We start from the raw sequence: 22044 nt of genomic DNA on the forward strand, positions 1-22044 counted from the left end.
AAAAAGAAAAAGCTTCGCAACTACTGAATGATATATGTGTCCAATAATATATCTAGGTATGTCGGTATAGCCTACGCATGATGAGTAGACAAATATATAAAACATTATACATAAAGCGATGATCAGCTTAGTTCCGCGGACAACTCCAGTGAAGGAAGGTTATTTCCATTATCGTTGGAATTTGTTTAAAATTTCATTGAGTAAGTTCACGTTCAATGTTGAAATAACATTAAGTAACGTTTTGCCCGTGAAAACAGATCAATGTATTTATGTATTAAAGCAGTTAGATGAAGAAACACATGTACAAGAAACTGAACAATATATTATATTTATAGATTAGAACATAATTCGGAAGGTGTACGGTGCAGTGAATGTGTGACCGGTCTGTGCATAGAAATAATTGCCGGGAGAAATTCCCTCGCTTAACAACAATCATTGAAAATACTATTTTTGTAAAGTAATGTAATGCAACATTTATGTAGAAAATTGTAAAAAAAAACTTAAACAACTAGTTATAACTTACATTATAATCAATATTTATTGTTCAAAAATAATTTCAGTTACTTTATTACACGTTATTAAATTCAGACCTAGAAGTGATATATAGTTCGGATTATTTAAATGGAAATTGTTTCAGAATGTAAATTCCGTTTCATGAATTTATCAATTGTCAATCCCAAAGAGGTCAATCTAAAAATTAAAAAGAGGTTTGAACCCCACTCCACCCGAACTTGATTCCCATTTTCTAATTGTGAGTTATTAATAACTCATTGAAAATGGCCCCCAAAATCGAAATATTTGGGTAATAATAAGAACGCACATTTTTTCTTTTTGTTATCAAAAAAATAAATACAAGTAACGCTTTCCAGTAAGATGCTCCTTCAGTTTCCTATATTTTAAAATTATGGAGTCTACATTTATGACTAGATTAATGACGTCCTGCCAAGGATGGGCTAAAACTAAGTGTGCAGCTTTGAGGAACACCAAGGTCCAGTTAGGCAGGATAATTAAATTCGTTTTAAATTTTTATTATTCGTCATCTATTTTATCCATATAAATATTTGTTGAATTAAGCATAATTCCTTTTATACCCAGAATTTGTATTCTTTTAAGTAAAATTTTGTAGGCAATTTTATAAAACGCCATAGTTAAATCTAAAAATATAGCGAAGCATTGTTTACTATTATCCAAATTTTAATTTTTATAAATTGTCGGCCTCGCGGTGGAGTGGTCAGCGCATACGCCTTCTAGGTCTCGGGTTCTATTTCCGACATGGTAGATATGAAATATTTATTTAAAAAGTTATTTTTACACTCGAATATTTCATTGTCCCTAGACTGGCACCTGAAACGTAAGACTGATCATCTTACCTTCTTGTAACAAAAATTATCAAGATACGCTGCAATTTGTATAACAATGCAGTTCTTTATGCACCATTAGGTGCGGAACGGGAATGATGATGACGACATTTTGACTTTAATTGTATTATTTCCATAATCATTAATTACACGAGATTTTTTTAGTTCTTTTTATATACTCGGTATACATAATTTTAATCGGGTTGTGGCCCCGTGACTAGTGTAGCGGACTCACGGATCAGAGGTCCGAGGTTCGAATCCCACTCTACCCCAACTTGGTTTCCATTTTCTAATAGTAAGTTATTTACAACTCGTTGTAAATGTTCACCAAAATTGAAATATTTAGGTAAATTTTAAAAACGTTAATATTTATTTTCTTAAAAAAATAAAAATAATTGTTTTATTCCATTTTAAGGCAGACGACTATATCGACAGAACCATGACTGATTCCAAATACAAGCTAACTTATTTCCAATTGAAAGGCCTCGCGGAGTCCATTAGGATGATATTTGCTTACGCGAATGTTGATTTTGAGGACGTGAGAATTCCCCAAGATGATTGGCCGGAAATGAAAAAGAGTATGTTTTTATAAATAATTACGTTTTCTGTAATAATTATGAACAGGGTGAAGGGAAACTAAATATAAGATAAACTAACTGATTGCATAACAATTTTTCGACAAGCAACACAAAATATAACATTTGCTATTTATCGACATTTTAATTATATTAAGTAGAGTTACGATTTTCATCAATGTCTTTGGGTGGCATTCAATAATTTGTAAGCATCACACAATATAAGGAATACTCAATATTTTGCTTACTCGTAAAATAACTATTTCAATCGTGAAAAATCCCTTAGTAAATTTCAAAAATATAATATTTTTACCATATTTGAAAACATTATGGGACTCCAAAATTATTTAAACCTTATTAATAATACAAACACACTCGTATACATCTATTACAGTTTTAGGTAAGTATTTTAATAAATATTATTTTAGATTATCCCAAGCAGAAGTTGCCCGTGTTGGAAGTCGATGGGAAGGTCCTGAACCAGTCTGTGGCCATCTGCAGATTCCTAGGAACTAAGTTCGGTCTGGTGCCGAAGGATCATTTCAAGGCAGCTCGCCTAGATGCTCTCGTCGACGATGTTAAGGACGTTCTAGAGAGTGAGTCGTATTTTCTTTACAAATAAAATTGATCAATTCATTATGGACTATTGTCCCGTGGACGCGGTACAATCGTGGTGTCTAAATCACTGGTCTGAGGCTCCGCGCTCACCCGCAACTTAATTTTCAATTTCTTCTTCTTATTGTTGCTCTCTCCGATAGAGGTTGGACATCATAGCAATTCTTACTTTGTTAGCAGCTGCCCTGAACAAGGACTGAGTGCTGCGTGGAACCATTCACGCAGGTTCTTTAGCCGAGAGATGCGCTTTCCACATGCACTGCGTCTTCCTTCGACCCTTCCCTGTAGAATAACTTTTCTTTTCTTTATCGTCTTCAGTACCTTTTTTTCTTTTTCCATGCGTCGAAGAACGTCATCGTTTCGGACTCTGTCCACCCAGGAGATTTTAAATATCTAGTACAGCTATTTACGGCAAATTAAAAATTAAAGAATTGAAATATTTGGGTATGATAGATGCACAAATGTTGAGATCCGTACATTATGCAATGCTAAGATAAGCATTATCGACAAAATCAAGAAAGGAGCTCTGCGCTGGTTTGGACATGTAGAGCGAATAGACAGCGAAAGCGAAAACGGCTTAAAGTATTTACGATGCGAATGTTGATTGATGCAGAAATAGAAGAAGACCGCGAAATATATGGCATGACCGAATCCAACAAAAACGTGAAGATGGATATGTTAAAAGTCGGATAATCGGCAGAAGATGTATGAACGCAGAGGAAGCGAGATCTGTATGCAAATAAAGAGTGATGTGGCGTTCTATCCTCTCTGCGTACCCTTACGGGGAAACAGCTTGATGGTTTGTTTGATTGTTTGAAATATTTGGGTGAATGATGAATGACAAAAACCGTTTTTTTTCATTTTTATACCTGCTATTATCTACCAGGGCTGGTATTCCGAACGCGTTTACAGCGCGCTATAATGCGTATTTAGTACGCAAAAACGCGCTATACCGCGCTATAATTCCGTTTGGAATAGCGGCCCAGGGCTGGTATTCCGAACGCGTTTACAGCGCGCTATAATGCGTATTTAGTACGTAAAAACGCGCTATACCGCGCTATAATTTCGTTTGGAATACCAGCCCAGGTTGATTTAAAAATAATATTCGAAGTGTTTATGACATATTTCCCATAGCGACTATCGTTATTTCTCGTATCTTTACACAATTGAAGATAAGATAATAGGTCTGCACTCGGTGCGGTGGTATAGCTGTGAAGTATGTATACGAGTATCGACTGTAGAACTGTAGATAGGGTAAGGAAAATATGGAAAATATATTTCCGTCTTTTATGAAATGATCCAATATAAAAAAAAACACGTTCGAATGGATGCATATGTTAACATATTACATCTGATGAAGAATATTTTAGAGAATGTAATATGGAACTCTTTTTTTTTTTTTTAGTAAAAAAAATAAATATTAGCGTTCTCATCATTTACCCAAAGATTTAATTTTAAGGGCCATTTTCAACGAGTTGTAAATAACTCACTATCAGAAAATAGGAATCAAGTTGGGATAGAGTGGGATTCGAACCATGGACCTTTGAGCCGTGAGTCCGAGACACTAGCCGCGGAACCACAACCCGATAAACTCTAAGTATCAACAGGGCTTATGACCTGTCATTGGCTGGTTTAAATGGCCACTTTACACACTGTGTAACATTCACCATTCTGCCCATATTTGAAAATCTTTATTCCTTCAATTCTTTCATTTGTTGATGTTTGTGAAGTTAAAGAGCTGACAGTGACAGCCCTGTAGATGCCTAGGCTTCAATATTACGTTCTCTAAAAGGTTCTTTATCTCTGTTGTAACATGTTTAATTAACAGCTCCCCAGGGAGTTGAATCTAGTCCTTTTCTAGAAAAAATTGGAAAAACTCAAAATATTGTTGATAAATCCACCTGGTCCATAAAGAGGTATAGAAATGAAAAAAATAAAAATTCAGCCGTTGCCTAGTGTATGCAGGTAAAATAATTCAATTAGAAGAATCTCACCCGCATAAATAAAGGTTTAAGCTATTTAATTTCACAAATATCAACAATGAAAGCATCCACCCCTTTCCCGAAACTGTTCATAAAGACTTGAGTCTTTCTTCAGTTTCGCATATCAATATCAATTTTATCAAACATCAACAGATGAAAAAATTGAAGGAATAAAGATGTTCAAATATGGGCAGAATGGTAAATGTTACTCAGTGTGTAAAGTGGCCACTTAAACCAGCCAATGACAGGTTATAAGCCCTGTAGATGCCTTGACTTCTACGAGTATATTACCTTCTTTAAAATGTTTTTCATCTGTATTGTCACATGTAAATATCAACAGCTCCTTAGGGGGTTGAATCCAGTCCTCGTCTACAAACCCAAAAAAGGATGTATATGTGATTTCAGAATTGAGGACCCATATGACACTGAAGACACCGGAAAGCAAGAAAGAGGTGGAAGATATATTTGAATCATTTCTGAAGGCGGCCGATGAAGGAGCGGCAGAGGGTTACATGTTCGGATCTACGGTAATTTAAGAATTTCTAATTTTAGTTCATTAAAATTAGGTACGTAGATAAGATCAAATTAAGTACTGAGAAATGGTTTCGTTCTTTAGCTTAATTTCAAATAACTATCGACGTGCTGAAAAACCTGCTAAGCATTTCATTAATGAACAATAATGAACATGCTTAACATGGTGAAAAATTGATATTACGTCGTTTGTTAGCACGTCGATAGTTATTTGTGATTGAGCTACTGGTGTTATTAAAATTTAACACTGCACTAATCGAATCCCAATGTAAAGTATTTTTTAAATATGACAGCTTGCCCACCACATACCGCACACCGCATCCGAGGACATAAGTCTCCTTAGCGGTGCCCACATACTCGGAAAATTTGCTCGTTGTCGAACGAGAAATCTAGTAGCCTTAGCATCTTTGTGCTGAAAGAAAGTAATCCAGAAGTACATAATATGTAATTTTACATATGACAGTCGAAAATCCAAAACGAGGGAAATAAAATGAGATAGGCAATCAAATGGAAAAAGGAATTATTTACAACAAAGAAGATCCGGGGATTTGGTAATAAAATTAGTTAAACTAAGCCAATTATTTATATCTTGCATTATCAGCGTGCTATGCTTTTTCAAAGTTTTGTATTTCTGAAATTACTCCGCGTGTGACGTCTCAAGTTCTCATCCGCTTCTTTTCGGTCAGTTCTGCCGATCGGTCCGCTGAATTACCGTAAACCGGAAATCTTTCGCTACTCTATTATCATTGGTTGATTCATATAAACTAGTGAGGTCGTCAAAGTAGTTCGGTTTGATTAAAATATTTTTATTATGTTTTTTTTTCGTACATTTTCAAGGAACTTTGCTTTACAATTGAAAACTTTAAATTTTACCTCGCGAAAGAAATAACTTTTTTTTTGTCCAATTTCCTATAGGGCTGAAGTTTTTTATTTAGGTCCAGTTGCATTAAAATGGTTAAGTTTAATGTAAAATAATTGTGTTTTTATCAAAATGTGCATAATAAGTTGTTTTTTTTGACTCTTTAGAGCGAACTCTTTTGTACATTTTGACGACAGTTTGTTTCATTAATTTTTTCTATGCAATTGACCCTTATACCCGTATGCAGAGACAAAACTTAAGGTGAGGAAAGTACATTCTATTGTCTTCACCTTCCGGTAATTCTCCGCATTTGAGATTAGAATGTACTTTCCTTACCGTAAGTTTTGTCTCTGCATACGGGTATTAGTCACAAGGTCTGTCTAGTCATTATTATTATCTTCTATCAAACAATTACTTATTCAATGGCAAGAGTCCGGTTGAATTTTCAATGACAGTTAAATGGAATTTATTTGTTCAATTTCTGAATTTAAAAAAAAAAGAAAATTATCAATCAGTTAAAATAATACGCAACATAATATAATGATTATGTGTGATCTGTTCTTATATTGAATGGTATAAATACTTCCCTAAAAATTTTACCACAAAACAATCAGTATCTATTTTTTATTTATTTAATAAAATCATCAACAAGTTAACTGACCTTTTAAATTACTAAAAGAAATATTTTGCTATCATTAAGATGCTTTAATCGTAGCGATCTGAGATGGGTTCGATGTTCATTCATTAATACTTTCTAAATATTTTCGACAACCTCATACACAACTTTCTGACTGAGCAGTTATGCGCAGACTGGTATAAAATACACTGCGCTCTATCTGGTTCTGGAATATGGAACTACGTAAGTGTTTCAGTTTCATTAAGGCGGTCCCTCAGTTCAGGATTTCACAATTCCGCGCATGCGCAAACATAAATCTTCAGTATCTGAGAATCCAATTCTAGCAAACAAATTAGGTTTATTTTGCATGTATTGTGACGGTTTATTTTAGAACTTAAATCAGTTGGCACGATGGTATGATAATATAAAATTATGAAATACAACGTTTTTATGCTGAAATCATGGCATAAAATTGCTTTTCAGTTTATTTCAATTTCAATTTCTGTTTTAGTAGCAGGCGCAAATTTTACGTATCTATGTACCTGGTACAAAGTGACTGCTTCCTTAATCAAAAACCTCACCGCATGCTCCTGATGCAGATAAATTAAATTTTTCTACTGATATTTCGTGGTGGAACTGCGTTTTAATTATTTTAGTACAGAAACATAAATTTCACTAAACGTTTTTAAAATTTCTCTCTGTGTACATAGGTATATAGGTATCATTTTATAAAACGAAAGAAAATATATCATGATCTAAACACTTATGGTTTAGGTTTGCCGAAAATGGCAATATTTAGCAGTACAAAATAAAACAGTACAGTATAAAAATAATAAGAGCTCGAAGATTATAAATTGGAATAAAACAGACACAAATTAAGGAAATTAGTTTTTTGTTTCAATTTGGTGGATAATAATTCTTTGCCATCAATGATGAAAAACGATTTCAGGCATATGGCGACCACGGGATCGCTTTATGAACAGCTCTTCGGAGCTCCAATTTTCTACCACTTTTTCCAACATTTGTCGCCGTGTGTAAAGCAAAGTGTGCTCGATGTTGGCTTCGAAGGCTGGAATTGTTGTCGGCTTGTCCGCGTAGTTCAATGACGTTAAATACCTCAACGATAATCGTAAGTTTCGCTTGCAGTATGGTTTGTAGTACCATCCTGTTAGTGGTACCATTCTGATAAAAGCAAATATTTCGAATACTGTGTGCACGCACTTTTGGCAAAGTAAATTAGTTGAGCAATTCTGTTCCTCGACAAATCCAACGAGCCACAGAAACTGAGCCTCATTGCTGAACAAAATTTGACTGTAAAACAGTGGATCAATTGAACACTGATTTTGGAAATTAGTTTCTACAATTTGTTAGCGCTGCTCAAGTGTTAATCTTTTTTATTAATATCCCTACAGAGATGAGGTAGAATTTTTTCAAATTCAGGATTATGGATATTCGAGCGTTTACAGGGCTTATGACCTGTCATTGGCTGGGTTAAGTGGCCACTTTACGTTTTACAACATTCCCCATTCCGCTTATTAGCGAATATCGACACAGGTAACATTTTGATTTTTGTATATATCTTATTAAATGAGAAACCATTCACTAGCGTGTTGGAGCGCCATCTATGTATTGATATTGAAGTTAAGTATTTTTAATTAGCATATTATTTTATTTTATGTATTTAAGACTCTTCCGAGTTAAATTAAGTACTAGTAATCGCCTGCAGATGATTCTAATATATACCTACTCCCCCTCGGGAGAAATCCAGATTTGTGTATGTACAAAAAATACACATACCAAAAAATAATGTTGTTAATCTTTTCATGACAAAATGGCAAGAAATAGTGAACACAGAGCAGCTGTCAGCTTTCAGAGAGTGACAATATTGAAAAAAAAAATCCTTAAACTCCTATAATTACACATTTAATTTAAATAAAATATAATTCGATTCAGATATTTTTTAACAGTTACTGTTTCAAAACTTGAGTTATCTATATATTTAAGTATAATATTGTGTTTTTACAGTTTATAATTAAAGTTATTAGTTATTCAAGTATTTTGTCATTTCTTATGATTAAGAGCTTCCATTTAAAACATGGATAGCTAATAAAGTGCGTGACATTGCAAGAATAAAATATCTTTCTATGCCGCTTATCTTTTTTTTACTTACTCGTATAATATTAGCATTACTTATTTGATTTATTTGTGTAATAAAATATAAATAAAAACTAATCTTTTTATTAAAATTAAAATGCGAGGTTGAAAATTACAAGGTCAACCAGTTGAAAATAGTCATTCGATGAATATGGAATTTTATGTAGTTTGTCATTATGAAATAAAAGGTGTTTTAAAATTTTTAACAGATATAAAACTTGTCAACACAAAAAAATATGTTTTTTTAATACGTCACTCAGGAAGTCAAAATTGTAATATTTATTTTAAAAACAAAGCCTAAAATTAAATTCATATTTCTCGTTTAAGAAAATTATATTTAAAAAGTTTATAGTTTAAAATAAAAGCTAAAAATATTACGAAATTACATAATTAGTAGCCCTGTTGTGCAATAACAAATAAGTTTGTCTCACGAACAAAGGTTGCGAGTTCGATTTCCAGTGAGATCACAACAAATAAACGTGATTTTACTTAAGCTTGGGTGTTCTGTGCTGTAATTCATAACTGTAATTGGGCCTCCTGGCATGTTGTGAATAAAATTTGAAAACCCCCAACTAATTGGTATTCATGAAATGTTATAAAAAATAGGGATTTAGGTTTTCGTTTATTAAAAAAATATATTTTCCATCTTATGATGGAAGTATTTTCTCCATATGGAAGTATTTGATGGAAAAATCTAGGCTTCAAAATAACCTTATTGATGTTTGCTTACTTTATTACAGATTTAGTTTTATATACGTAGGTATCTACGTGTATTTGAATTTTACAAAAAAAATATGGCGTAAGTTTACAATACTATTTATCTTATCAAATGAAATGTAAAACTTTGTTATGATACTTACAGCTTTCCTGGGTGGATATTTACTTGACGGTGATGGCTGAAATGTTCCCAACTTACCTCAACGCCCCGGACATGCTCAAGCCGTATCCTCGTCTGCTCAAACTTATAGAGAAGGTGAAGGCTCAGGATGGAATCAAGAAATGGATAGAAACCAGACCGGCTGATAATTATAAAATGCCCTCGCACTAAGTCAAGTCGTCTTGCGTTGGTATCCAATTCAATAAAGGATACAATAAATAATACAACAACGAAGGATCACGTTTTAACAAAATCAATGACAATTTATTTATAAAAACGTAGTTTTCAAAATAAATTGTGTACCTCAACAAAAAAAAAAACGGAATCATGTGATATTGCGTGAAGCGAAACATAAATGATTTGCCTTTATTTATAATCTTTATAATATATTTTATTTAATGCATGTTAAAAAATATTTTACTTTTAACCACACAATACATAAATAAATAAAACAATATTCTCTTTGGTTAATCTCGTCCACTGTTTTATTAGAAATAAAGTTTATTGGAATTTTTGAATCAAAGCTTCTTTGTTTTGTTTCCCTCCGAAAGTTGCTTTATCAGCAAGTCAAAACTAAGTGACTTTCCATTATTTCTCCTACCAAATCTTATACATTTGTAGTTCGGAAATCGGATACGCGTTACATTGTTTACTAAGATAGAGCACATGGGAATTATTTTACTTGTGCTGATGGCTATATAGTACAAACTGGTGTCTATATATAATAAAGGCGGCCAATACATTGGCCAGTTCGCTAACGCGCGTATTGGCAACGGAATCGCTAAACTGCTCACGGGTTGACGAGTCTTTCGGTATCTGTCGGGGCGGGCCAATTTGGGCTCTTTGACGCCCGCACACGTTGAAAGCGCACAAAAAGGCGAGTGCGCCTTCTCTGGTAGTTCGTAGCTCACTAAAAGCTGGGCTGACGTGTGAATGTGACGACCAGCGCTCGGCCAGCGTCGTTTAATGTTAGCTGAAAAATCGACAACAGACGGATCGCGGACCAGCGTATGTGCCAGCACGTGTGCCATATCTGCCAGTCAAAAATTCGATTCAATTAATTTATTTAAATATAACATATACATTACAAACATACATTAAAAACGTACATATTGTAAAAAATAGAAAAATATAAAAGAGACTCGTGTCAAAGTGGTAGGAGAATTCTGCTCCGGAAAACCCCTTCGGAGACATGGAACAGATCATACCTACAGATCTTACAATAGGCATAACCATCGGCAGGTTGGTCATGTATATCGGAATATGAAACAATCTATGCTGACGCTGTCTTAGGTAATTATCAAGAACATACAGACCAATGCTCATCATAATCTCAGGATTATCGACTATTGTCGTGGTATTCCACGCAACAATCGATAAACATGTGTAGTCAAAAAAACATTCCTTCTTGTCTCTAAACTGTTGTAGCCAAGTATGCTCTGAAGAAACTCGGTCGGGTAGGACCAAGGATATTCTCTCGTGTAGAGATATCTCAGAAACTTGTTTTGGATTTTCTCAATCATACTTCAGTACTTCAGTTCACGTGGCCCCCAAATCATCGAGCCACTCTCTAGTCTACTTTGCACCAAGGAGTTGTAAAGAGTTCTCAGTAGGCGGGTATTTTCGAAAACCCTGGCAGTACGCAGAACGAATCCTAACATTTTCAATGCATTACCACTGATTGTCTCTATGTGTTCATGAAATATCACAGATCTAACGCCCAGATTCTAAATATTTGATGTTCGTATCTGATTCTAGTCATTCATTTTGTAGCAAAAAAATAAAGTTTTGTAGGCCCTAGTAAAAAACTCAGGTCTTGAAAACATTAAACCTAAGTTTGTTACGCCTTCCTCATTCACATTTATTCGATATATCCGCTTAGCGAAAACAAAAATTGTCCAAAGTTGTCACCTTCAAAAATTTTTTTAAGTCATCCGCAAATAGCAGAAAACACGAGTTCAAAACTACATTTTTAATATTATTAATGAAAACAGAGAACAAAAATGGACCCAGTTTAAAGCTTTGTGGGACACCCGAGAAAGTAAAGAAACACTCCGACGCAAAAAGACCATACGAGACATATTTGTTTCTATTTTGGAGGTAGCTCGCCATTAATTTTAACATACCATCCGAGAAACCAATCTCATACAGCCTTTTTAATAAGACATCATGGTCGAAAGTATCAACAGCCTTGGCAAAGTCATTATATGAACAGTCTACCTGATGTCTCCTGCATCTAGAGCTTCCGTGACGTAGTTCGTGAAAACCTCAACCGAGCGGCCTCTCCTGAACCCACGATGTTCATTAATAATAAATGGTTCTTCTCAGGAAGTGACGATTCTCCAAATTATAATTTCGCCTTCGCCTAGCACATTCGCTGGTGCAGAAAAAACAGCGACAGGTCTGTAATTTTCTACGGGTGATTTAGATCCACTTTTATGTATCAGAGTTACTTTCGACATCTTTCGTATTTCCGGTAAGACCCCCGTATTAATAGAAAAATCACAGTTTTTTTTTTATCAGTTCTACACAACCTTTAAGGAAGAATGTAGGAATAAAATCTGGACCAAGAGAATAAGTATTTCTTATTTTTTTAATGGTGTCGGCCACATTTTTCTCATTTATATTTTGAACACCAATAAGCTGTGCACTGGTCTGTGAACATTGCTTAGCAATATTAAGATCCAGAAGCGGAGCGGCGAACCAATTTTTCACCCCACGTCATGGAGTCAACATTCCCGCCATCCGCCTTTTGCACGTTGGCCAATACATTGGCTAGTGTACGCATTAGCCAACGTTTTGGCTAGCGCGTAGTGGCACTTTCATTCATACATCGGTATACTATGCGGAGGTTTTCGTTTATTCTTTATGTAGTAGATGGTGGGTTTAGTTTGGTTCTTTGGGAGCTGAAGGGAATTTTGTAAGACGCACGGTAGGAACGTGCCCAGCTACAGAAACGGTTCATAGTTCACCAAATACACACGCAATAATAGTATCTACCTACCATGTAGGACATCCCTCTGTACGCGTTGGATACCTACTTCATTTTCCTATATTATGTATAATGAGTGTATCGCCCAGATACCTTTATTTTAATAATTTAGTTTAACTTTACTTACAAAACCGACTTACTTTATCCGATAACTGTCAATTCGACAAACGATATTTAAATGTCAGATATAAATATAAAGGTAATGTAAAGGCATAAAAATATTTCATTTCAATACGAATCTGTAAACATTTTATGTTTCGATTTAATGCTGGTTTAAAAAAGTAGCGCATTTGTAGGCGGTCGAGATTCTCGTGTTTACTGAGAAACGGGTTGTCGTTTCGTGGCTAGTGTTGCACTCGCGGATCAAAGAACCGAGGGTCGAACACCGTTCTACCACAACTTGATACCCATTTTCTAACCACTATTTTATAACTCGCTATTTATTTACAACTTATTAAGAATGTCCCTAAAATTGAAATGTTTAGGCAAAAGAGAATATTCGAATCAAGTTGTGGTCCCGTAGTTAGTGTCTCGAACTCACGGATTAAACGACTTGATTACCATTTTTTAATAGTAAATTATTTACAACTCGTTGAAAATGGCCCTTAAAAAGAAATTTTTGGGTAGATCATAAAAACGCAAATGTTTCCTTTTATTTAAAAAAAGGAGGGAAACATTATTATTAACAAAAAAAATATAAACCAATAAAGAAACATTTAGTACACCACTTTTATTCCTTGTGCAGGCGGATGGTGAGCACTTAGGTATGTGTGTGGAATATAACCAAAACCCTGGACGAGTATTTTTGACTCGATGGCTACTCTTAGGTAAAAAATTTGAAGACAGAAGTCGAGTGAGGGTAAGTCCACCCGTATAAAGTAGTTGGAGCGTTCGCCTACCATGCTCGAGGTCCCGGGTTCGTTTCCTAGGAAGGTGGAAATGAAATATTGATTGAAAAGGTGGTTCTTTAAAGTGATATTTCATTTTCCCGGACTAGCGCTTGAAGCATAGAGATGCTCAGCTTACCTTCTATGAAACAACAATATTCAAGGTATGCTGCAATCGGAGTACTTATTCAGTGTCCCGTGCTCCACCAACTGTTTAGATTTACACACAATTTTATCAGGAGATGGATGCTCGAGATATTTCACCCCAAATCAGCATCAATATTCCAAATCCCGTCATCCGCACTAGCACTTTATTTGCCGTGGGAAATTACAGAACCAACATTGGCTTCTTTTAGCAATGCTTAGGCTTTACTATGAAATGTCCGAAGACAGCCGAGTTGCTGTATTCGAACAGCAGAGAGAGTTTTACAAAAGATCAATTAACAGCTCTTTTTTCGAAAGATGAAATTTTCTCTCGTCACTCTGAGATAATGATTTTTTTTTAAATATATTTTTTTATCTTATTTATGTTGTTTACAAAATGTATGTTCATTAAATAAATACATAAATAGTATTTTTAAATAATATTTATTTAATGAACTGTGTATAAACTTGTTTATACACTAATCCAAAAGGGTTTATTTAATAACCTGTCGATTGGTTTAAAAAAATAAAAAAACAAACGCTATTGTTTGAGTTTCATAACAACAACTAATGGCAATTGGCCAAAATTAGTCATTAAAACCACATACTTGCTGTTGGCGATATTTTTTATTAAGATAAAACAAGTTTCGTTTGTTGCATAAAATAATCTTCACACAAGTCAGTATAAGTAATAATGATTACTACAGGTACATATGTTACCTTAGTGTGTTTTTTTAATATTTATACTCAGGTACACTGTTTTTTTCAACAAACTTTTTCAGTCCATGCAATAATGGCAAACACATTTCCTTATAAAACATACCGGTACAATTGAAATAAAATACAACTAAAGAAAATTAAAGCTAGGACCAAAAAATATAAATAATTACTACCTCAAGACAAGAAGATCTTGCCTCGAGTTTACAATGCGAAGTAATCGGGACATTGGCGCATGCAAGCCATAGTTTGTGGTGAGCTGATCAAGGAACAGCAAATTATCATTACGCAACCGGCGCGGCGGATCGGAACATTGAATGCAACTTATTCTAGTAAAAATGGTATATCTGTGGGATTCATAGTCTATAATCAACGACACACACGTGCTAAAACATTTCACCTGAAAAAGTGCGATGACCGATAAGGCAATTTCATCATTTTCTAAAGAATCCAATACAATACATTATGCAACTCCAACAGTATTTCACGTAAAGACGAGACCGTCATCTGGAGTACATTCACATCGTCCCTACCATCGACAAACGAACAACAAAGGAACGTGGCCTGTAAAGAGACCACTTGGCGTGGTGACGCCCAGCAGTTCAGAAGTTCAGTTCAATCAGTACAGTTCAATGCAGTCACACAGTTTCAGTATGTAGATCAAGTGCAGTCTCTTCAACTCCTCATTGCCGTAACACTCGCGCGACTAAATTTATTATTTATTCGCCCTGTAATAATGCTGCATTTAAACAGCAACCTCATGTCTTCTGTTAATCTCTAACTGGGGTACGAGCCCCAACCCCCAACAACCTAATCCTACACATCTGTAGTGAACTCTTTTGTTGAAATGAAATGGTTAGTTTGACTTTCCGTGGTTTTGTTGTAAGGTTGAGTGAAATTGAATTTTGCTCTCTCTCTCTCTAAGACTTTTAAATACCCACATAATATAAATCCGTGTCACGGTCAATTCATTCATTATTGTATTTAATAATGCATGGATTGTTTGTAATTAAAAAAATGTGCTGTGATGCACGTGATATTTTCGGATTACGTGTGTGTCAGAGCATATTTTTCTCATAACAAACACTTCCTGGCCATCCTGCACCTCTTTTGGTTGTTTGAAGTCTCCGAATCAACAGGGTTTTTGACCAATTTTATTCTGAACTTCTATTTGCTTGACCTGCCCATTGCCATTTTAGGGTCGCTATGCGGTGTATGGTGTCGGTGATTTTTGTTATTCTTTTGGCTTCTTCATTTTTGACTCTATTTCTCATGCTCCATATATTTGGAAATTTTTTTAGCCCATTATTTTTGTCTCTGCCAGGTTCATACTCAGGCTCGCGTACTTGGACCTCTTGTTTAGCTCTTTTAGCGTTTCGGCTAATTCCTCCGATCGCTGGTTACACGCACAATATCATAAGCAAAATGTAGATGGTTCAGTTTGATTTCGATAAATACGGATTGCTTTGTTTTCCCAACTAAGCTTTTTAAAAATACATTCTAGTGCCAGAGTAAAAAGTTTGGGGGATATTGTATCTCCTTGTATGCCGTTATATTATGAGGGTAAAACACTAATTAAAATTCCATTTTTATTTACAAAACGTTAATTAACATATTAAAGAATATTTCTGGATTTGCCTGGATAAGTAGAATAAAATCATAAAACCGAGTATTCCTGAAAATTGTTGTTTTGAATTTTTTTTGTGAAATTTCCTAAATGTTTTTTAGTTGAAATTTGCATAACCAATTTAGTTTCCGCATTCAGTAGCCATGTAGCAGCTACCTTCTCGCGAGTTGAAAGGAGGCTCGGCTGAAAAGGGTAAACAATGGTTCCCGCTAAAAGGATCCCTCGGCTCTCTTTATGCAGCTCACAAAGAGGACACATAGAAGAAAGGGGCTAGAAAAGTGAATGACTACCAAATGATTTCCAAGAATAGTAACACGGTTAAGTGAATAGAGGGAAATGAATAATTTTGGCGGCGCGGCGCGGCTCGGCGTGGCGCTGGGAGAAAGGGTTGATTTATGTACTGAAGTAAGAAGGAAGTCATTAATAGCTCATGCGTTAATTCAATTTAAAAGGCGAGAGTTCCATAACCCCCTCTCCCCCACCTCCACCCCCGTTGCTCAGCGCCCACCGACAATTATTGGGAAAGCTTCCCTTAGTAGCTACAACCGACAAGAGAACAACTACTGGTAGTGTCCCTATTACCTATTATTGTTTTTGTTTAAATGTTTTTAAGACGAAATTATCATCATCCCTCATCAACACTTGATAGTGTATAGAGCGCTGGATTGGTAAACTGAAAATACAACGTATCTTAGTCAACTGTTTTATGAAGGTTAAGTGATCAGTCTTATGCCCTAGGTGCAAATTCAGGGACATTTAAATATTTCAGTGTAAACTTTATAAACACATATTTCATGTCGACCGTCGATTACTAAGCGATGTATTTTTTTCTTCTTCTTCCTCTTAAACTAGGTTGTATGACCTGTTTGTGATGGTGGACTGTCATGGGATGATGACGTCTAGTTCTCCTTACATCTTTTCGGCAGTCTTCCTGGTAATATCCTGCCGCTGAGTCTTTTATCTTCAATGCGGTCCACATAGTCACCCCTTTCTGCTTCTGCCCGACTCCATTATGTCTTCAACACTACGAACGTCTCGTCTCAAATACGCATGATCCGCTCTCTGAGAGGTCTGCCAGCGATGGAGCGCAGGATTCTCATTTTCACTACCCTGAGAAGGCTTTTAATCCTTGTAAGTTAGTCGCATTAAATATATAATAATTATTTTAAAAAAAATCGAAACATAAGTATACAATAGTCATGTTGCCGGTCGCTTTGGGTTGTGTTTACATCATTAGATATTTGATCGAGCTTAATGGACTGTATGAAATAGGTTGGAAGTAGACTATTAATAACATAAATCTAGCATTTCCTTTGTTCATATTTTATATCTATACATATACTGGTATACATATTAATCTAAACTTTATGTATTATATTTAAAAGCTTTGATTGCGCGAAAAATTTAATTATAATCGTAGAAATATAAATTTCATTTAAAAGTTATTACAGTACGATGTAACAGTAGTTTATGTCCTAAAATATTATCGGCAATAGTTTTTAGAATCCTGATTTTAATCGGTGTCTACCTAATAAATTTATTACTTTGACGCCAAGTTGCAAAACTCTATTTATATTCTAGACACGTATGCTAAATAACATTACTGTTTTTATCTATACATAATTACCGTTACAATGCATTAACGAGTACCTAAATAAACTGAATGTTTTTCTTTTGCTCATTACCTACCCACTATAAATCTGGGAGCTATTAATAATAATCTTTTTATGCATCATTTTTAGTCATATCTTAATTCTATGATTTACTGACGCGCTAAAAAGATTTACAGATTTATACTCCGTAATATTAACAAACACTCTATCTTTATAGCAATAAAGATAAATACACAGATTTAATCTGAACTTTATTAATAAATTAGTGAGAGTGGACGACTCATAATAATGGATAACTAACTAAAAACACGACATAATGGTTGGTGGGAAAAATTTATAATTATTATTTGCAATCGAGGTTCTAGCATTTTTTTATGGTTGAGTGAGGAAATATATTTCGATTTCAGAAAAAAAAAATTGTCATAATAATTTAGGATTCTGGGAAAAGATAAAATACCAACATGATAAAACGTCGCTTTAGTTCGTTTTTGTCCAACATACCATTTTGAACGAAATTGAGTTAAGTGTTCAGGGGTTCTGGAGAAAGCGTTTATTTATGAAATTAAAATGCTCTATTTCTGCAGATTTGTATTTTGGTCTGGTGGACAAAAACAAACTGAAGCGACGAAAATACCAACAACAATAGGAAAATATCACTTTTCTTTTTACATTTTTAAAGTAATAAAGGTCTATGAAATAGCATCCAGTAAAAAAATAATTTTTTGCTACTTCTTAGTAGCATTTTTTAAATTTTATTTTGTAATTTTAGATTCCCGCAAAAACAGCCGTCCCATTAGCCACGCCCCTAATACGTCACGATTCATGTTAAATTGTTCCCGACAATTCAAATTTGTGTAGAACATTATAACAAATCTTGTAGTCACAACTATCAAGGCCGAACATGTCGCGTTTTTTTAGTGACGTATTAAAAAAAATATATTTCCAAAATTTGTGCATAAAAACATTTCTCCACAATATCCATATTGATTTGGAAATCCATTTAATATATTTTTATCGGTATTCGTAGTATGTGATATTTTTCTATTGTTGCAGCGAGTTGTACATTACAGGTACAGCTGTACATTGAGGGAGACGAATGCTAATTTTCTCAAGCAGTTATAGGCAATCTACGTTGCTATTGCCTATTTTGAAAAAGCAAGACGATATCAGTGATGGTTCTTCTAGATTGCGAGGTATCCATTTTGTGATGTGCCACAACTTCTTCATAGTTATAAAAACGTACATTTCGTCGATAGTTCAGATGCTTTATTTTTTTTTTAATCCTTTCAATTCTTAAAATATTTGGAATGTTCAGGAGACCAGACTGTGGAGCAATGTTCGAGTATCGTTTGCAGTTGTGAAGGTTGATGCGTAAGATCGATCGACTTTATTTTCATCGAGCGCAAATATTCGAGTGTCACTTAAGAGGGCGATTCGGTCGGTCGGGCCACATACGGCGCATGCTTGTAAGACTGCAGCGGACGCACCGGAGTCGGGGCCACCGGACCTGCCCCCGTCGCGTCGCGTCGTCGCGCGTCGGGTGGCGCCGCCGCCGCCGCCGCCGCCGCCGCCGCCGCCGCCGCCGTATTCGCGAGACGCAGCGCTTTATCAAGACAAACTTCCTGATATTCCAGTTCGCGAACGGCAAACATCCAACGGTAAATATCAAGTGTGTTTTAAAACACAAACACGGAATAATATAACGAAGCAGGAAACTGTAATCTGGTTTCGCGCTTCGTCCTGTGAGGAAAACAGCTCCGGACCATTATTAAAACCACACACTATTTATCTTTTCTATGTTCGTAAATTGTGATAAACTTCAAGTAAACGGCAAGAAAACCATAGTCCTCACTCTCGTTCCTCTCGGCCCGTGTTTGCTTAAGGCGCGAGTGCTTTCGTAAGCAGTAAAAACAAAATTTGATTTAATTTGTTACGGAATTTCTAACACGTTCATCGTTTGAGCATACGTTATATTTTTATATTAGAAAAATCACATAAGTCAAATGACAAACAAATATTCTACCTAAACACTGAGAATAAATCAAGCGAGCGAAGGAGTGCGGTATAGCGGAATACTTGGGAGGATCTATCGGTTCCTATATAGGCAATATCTGTTCTGAGGAACCGATATGTAGCGGCAAAAAAAAAATATATATATATAGGGTCGTATATGTCAAATGTATGTTCACGTTCTACAAACAACGTTCCGAGCAATTTGAGGATTATTTATCTATGCATGATTTTTCATTGTCATACGCAGTTAGATTCGACATGTTATTTAATTTCTAAGGACAAACAAGTAAAAATAAACATTCTGACAACTGACAATTAACTAAAAATATCAACTCGAAAATGGTAATGTTTCAAGTACATATTAAGCGGTAGAATAGTAAACAATGAATGAACATGGGTGGAGAACATTTAACCAAAGGGAATTTGGAGGACTGGGGATTTACAGGGCATTGACTGGCGCCTGAGCCGTAAGCGTGATCATCTTACCTTCGCGTATATTACAAATGATGTCTGTTGCGCTGAGTAACGAGTAACAATGCGGTGCGTTATGTATAATTTGGTGCCGATAATTTATTTATTTATGTTCATTGTTGTGCACAAATAGCGATATTGATATTGGTATAATTAAAAAAAAAACTTCTTTTAACTATTTAGGAAAAACAATTATTACATAAAAATATTTTTTAAAAAAATACATCCAGTTAAAATTTTTCACGAATATAACGAGAGAACATGTTACACAGTGAAGGGAAAAAATAATATATTATATGAGACAACAATATGAAGGTTAATGGATTACAAAATAGAGTGGAGGAGTGGAGGAGATGGATTTTCATAATAAAGTTGACCAATTCAATATTTTGATATGATAATAGCATGTACATAATTAAAGGAATATTTTTTATTTAAAATAACATAAACCTAACACGACATCAATTACGTGCACAACACAATACATAATACAATTTTCAAGATGTAGCGAGAATATGTTGCGTAACAGGTGACTATTTGTGTTAGTGTCTCCATTGTTGTAAATGTGAGTGTAGAATGTGGCTTATTAAGTAATATGTGTAAAATGTGGTGTATCCATATGTTATATGTACGAGTATAGTAGATTTAGTATTTTTATTTAATAATATAAGGAAATGTGAATATATTAATATTACAATAATTGTATTACGTACTTATTAGTGTACATAAATGAGTGTGGGTTGATTAAAATTACTGTGAAACCATTTAATTTATTATAAGTCATCGACATAAACTCGACAGTCTCCTCCACTCTTGCCAGTCTGCTGCCCTTCCTTTCCAGTTCCCCACTTCCAATATCGTTATATTTGCATTTATGCAGTCCATCCATCGCATTTTGGGCCTTCCTGGTCTTCGTCGTGCTTGTGGCATGGAGAGAGTTAGGCGTTTTATGGGGTTTTCGTCGTCCATTCTAATTACATGGCCAGCTCACCTCGAGCGTCCCACCTTGGTGGAGTTGATTACATCGAGCGCTCGGTAGATATCGTATAACTCTCTATTATAGCGACGACGTTAATGGTTGTTTTTTTCTCACAGGGCCATAGATTACTCCGAGGATTCTTCTTTCGAAAGCTGCAATGGTTCTTTCAATATTCTTTGTCATGACCCAGGTTTCGGAGGCATATGTCAGGATTGATTTAATCAGAGTTTTGTGCAGTATTATTTTAGTATTTTTTTGTACTAGTTTGGACCGTAATTGTTTTTGAAGCGCGTAGTAGCAACGGTTGGCGACCATTATTTTCCTCCTGATTAATACATGTGTAAGATTCAAAGTACTTTCTGTCTATGTTGATCTTTATTCGCATAAAATAATGATTTTCTTTCAGTTATTTATTTATTTATTTATACATTTTATCATAAATACAATTTTATGTTTACTTTGCCCAGCTAACAAGGGTACAAACCCCGTTTCAAGCTAGGGAATTACATTTTAATACATGATAATAGTTTACAAGTTAATAGAAAGCACTGCCTAATAAAATATAAACTTACTCATACATACATACATACTCATATACATATACACATTTATAGATATACATACACACATACTTACATACATACACACACATGTACACACACCCATGCGCATACGCTTACATACATTCATAAAACATAGACAATTTATTTAATAAAATGCGACACTTCATGTCTGTCATTTGTATATATACTTTTTTTTAAATTATTCTTTATTTTGAATATCCAGTAATCATCTCTAATCCGCGGCATGCATCAACCTTTCTGACTCCCTACTATCAATGTCATAAAAGAGCGAGGTCAACACCTCTACACTCATAATTTTGACTACTCTTTTTAAAAATAAAATAAATGATAGCTATAAAAAATAGCTAACTCTCCGAGCTTCATGGAAAAAAAGGTACATTTCTTCTTTCGTACATTTGTGGAATATCAACTCGTACAAAGACGACGTTAGAATGAAGGAACGTTGCGAGG

The 22044-nt window shown here is 34.8% G+C and overlaps 1 protein-coding gene across 1 annotated transcript; it reads left to right on the forward strand.

The window, feature by feature from the left end:
* The first annotated feature begins 116 nt into the window (after positions 1–116).
* Positions 117–10081, forward strand: LOC148281752 (glutathione S-transferase 1-like). Its single transcript, XM_088226178.1, has 5 exons — positions 117–200; positions 1774–1936; positions 2362–2529; positions 4936–5057; positions 9553–10081. Exons 2-5 carry the CDS (start codon positions 1798–1800, stop codon positions 9736–9738), a joined length of 615 nt encoding a protein of 204 aa, XP_088082304.1. The 5' UTR covers positions 117–200; positions 1774–1797; the 3' UTR covers positions 9739–10081.
* The last annotated feature ends 11963 nt before the right edge of the window (positions 10082–22044 follow it).

Source organism: Micrasema longulum, unplaced genomic scaffold (assembly GCF_059751315.1).
Source record: "Micrasema longulum isolate JH-2025_06_02 unplaced genomic scaffold, ASM5975131v1 h1tg000414l, whole genome shotgun sequence".
NCBI classification, from domain to species: Eukaryota; Metazoa; Arthropoda; class Insecta; order Trichoptera; family Brachycentridae; genus Micrasema; species Micrasema longulum.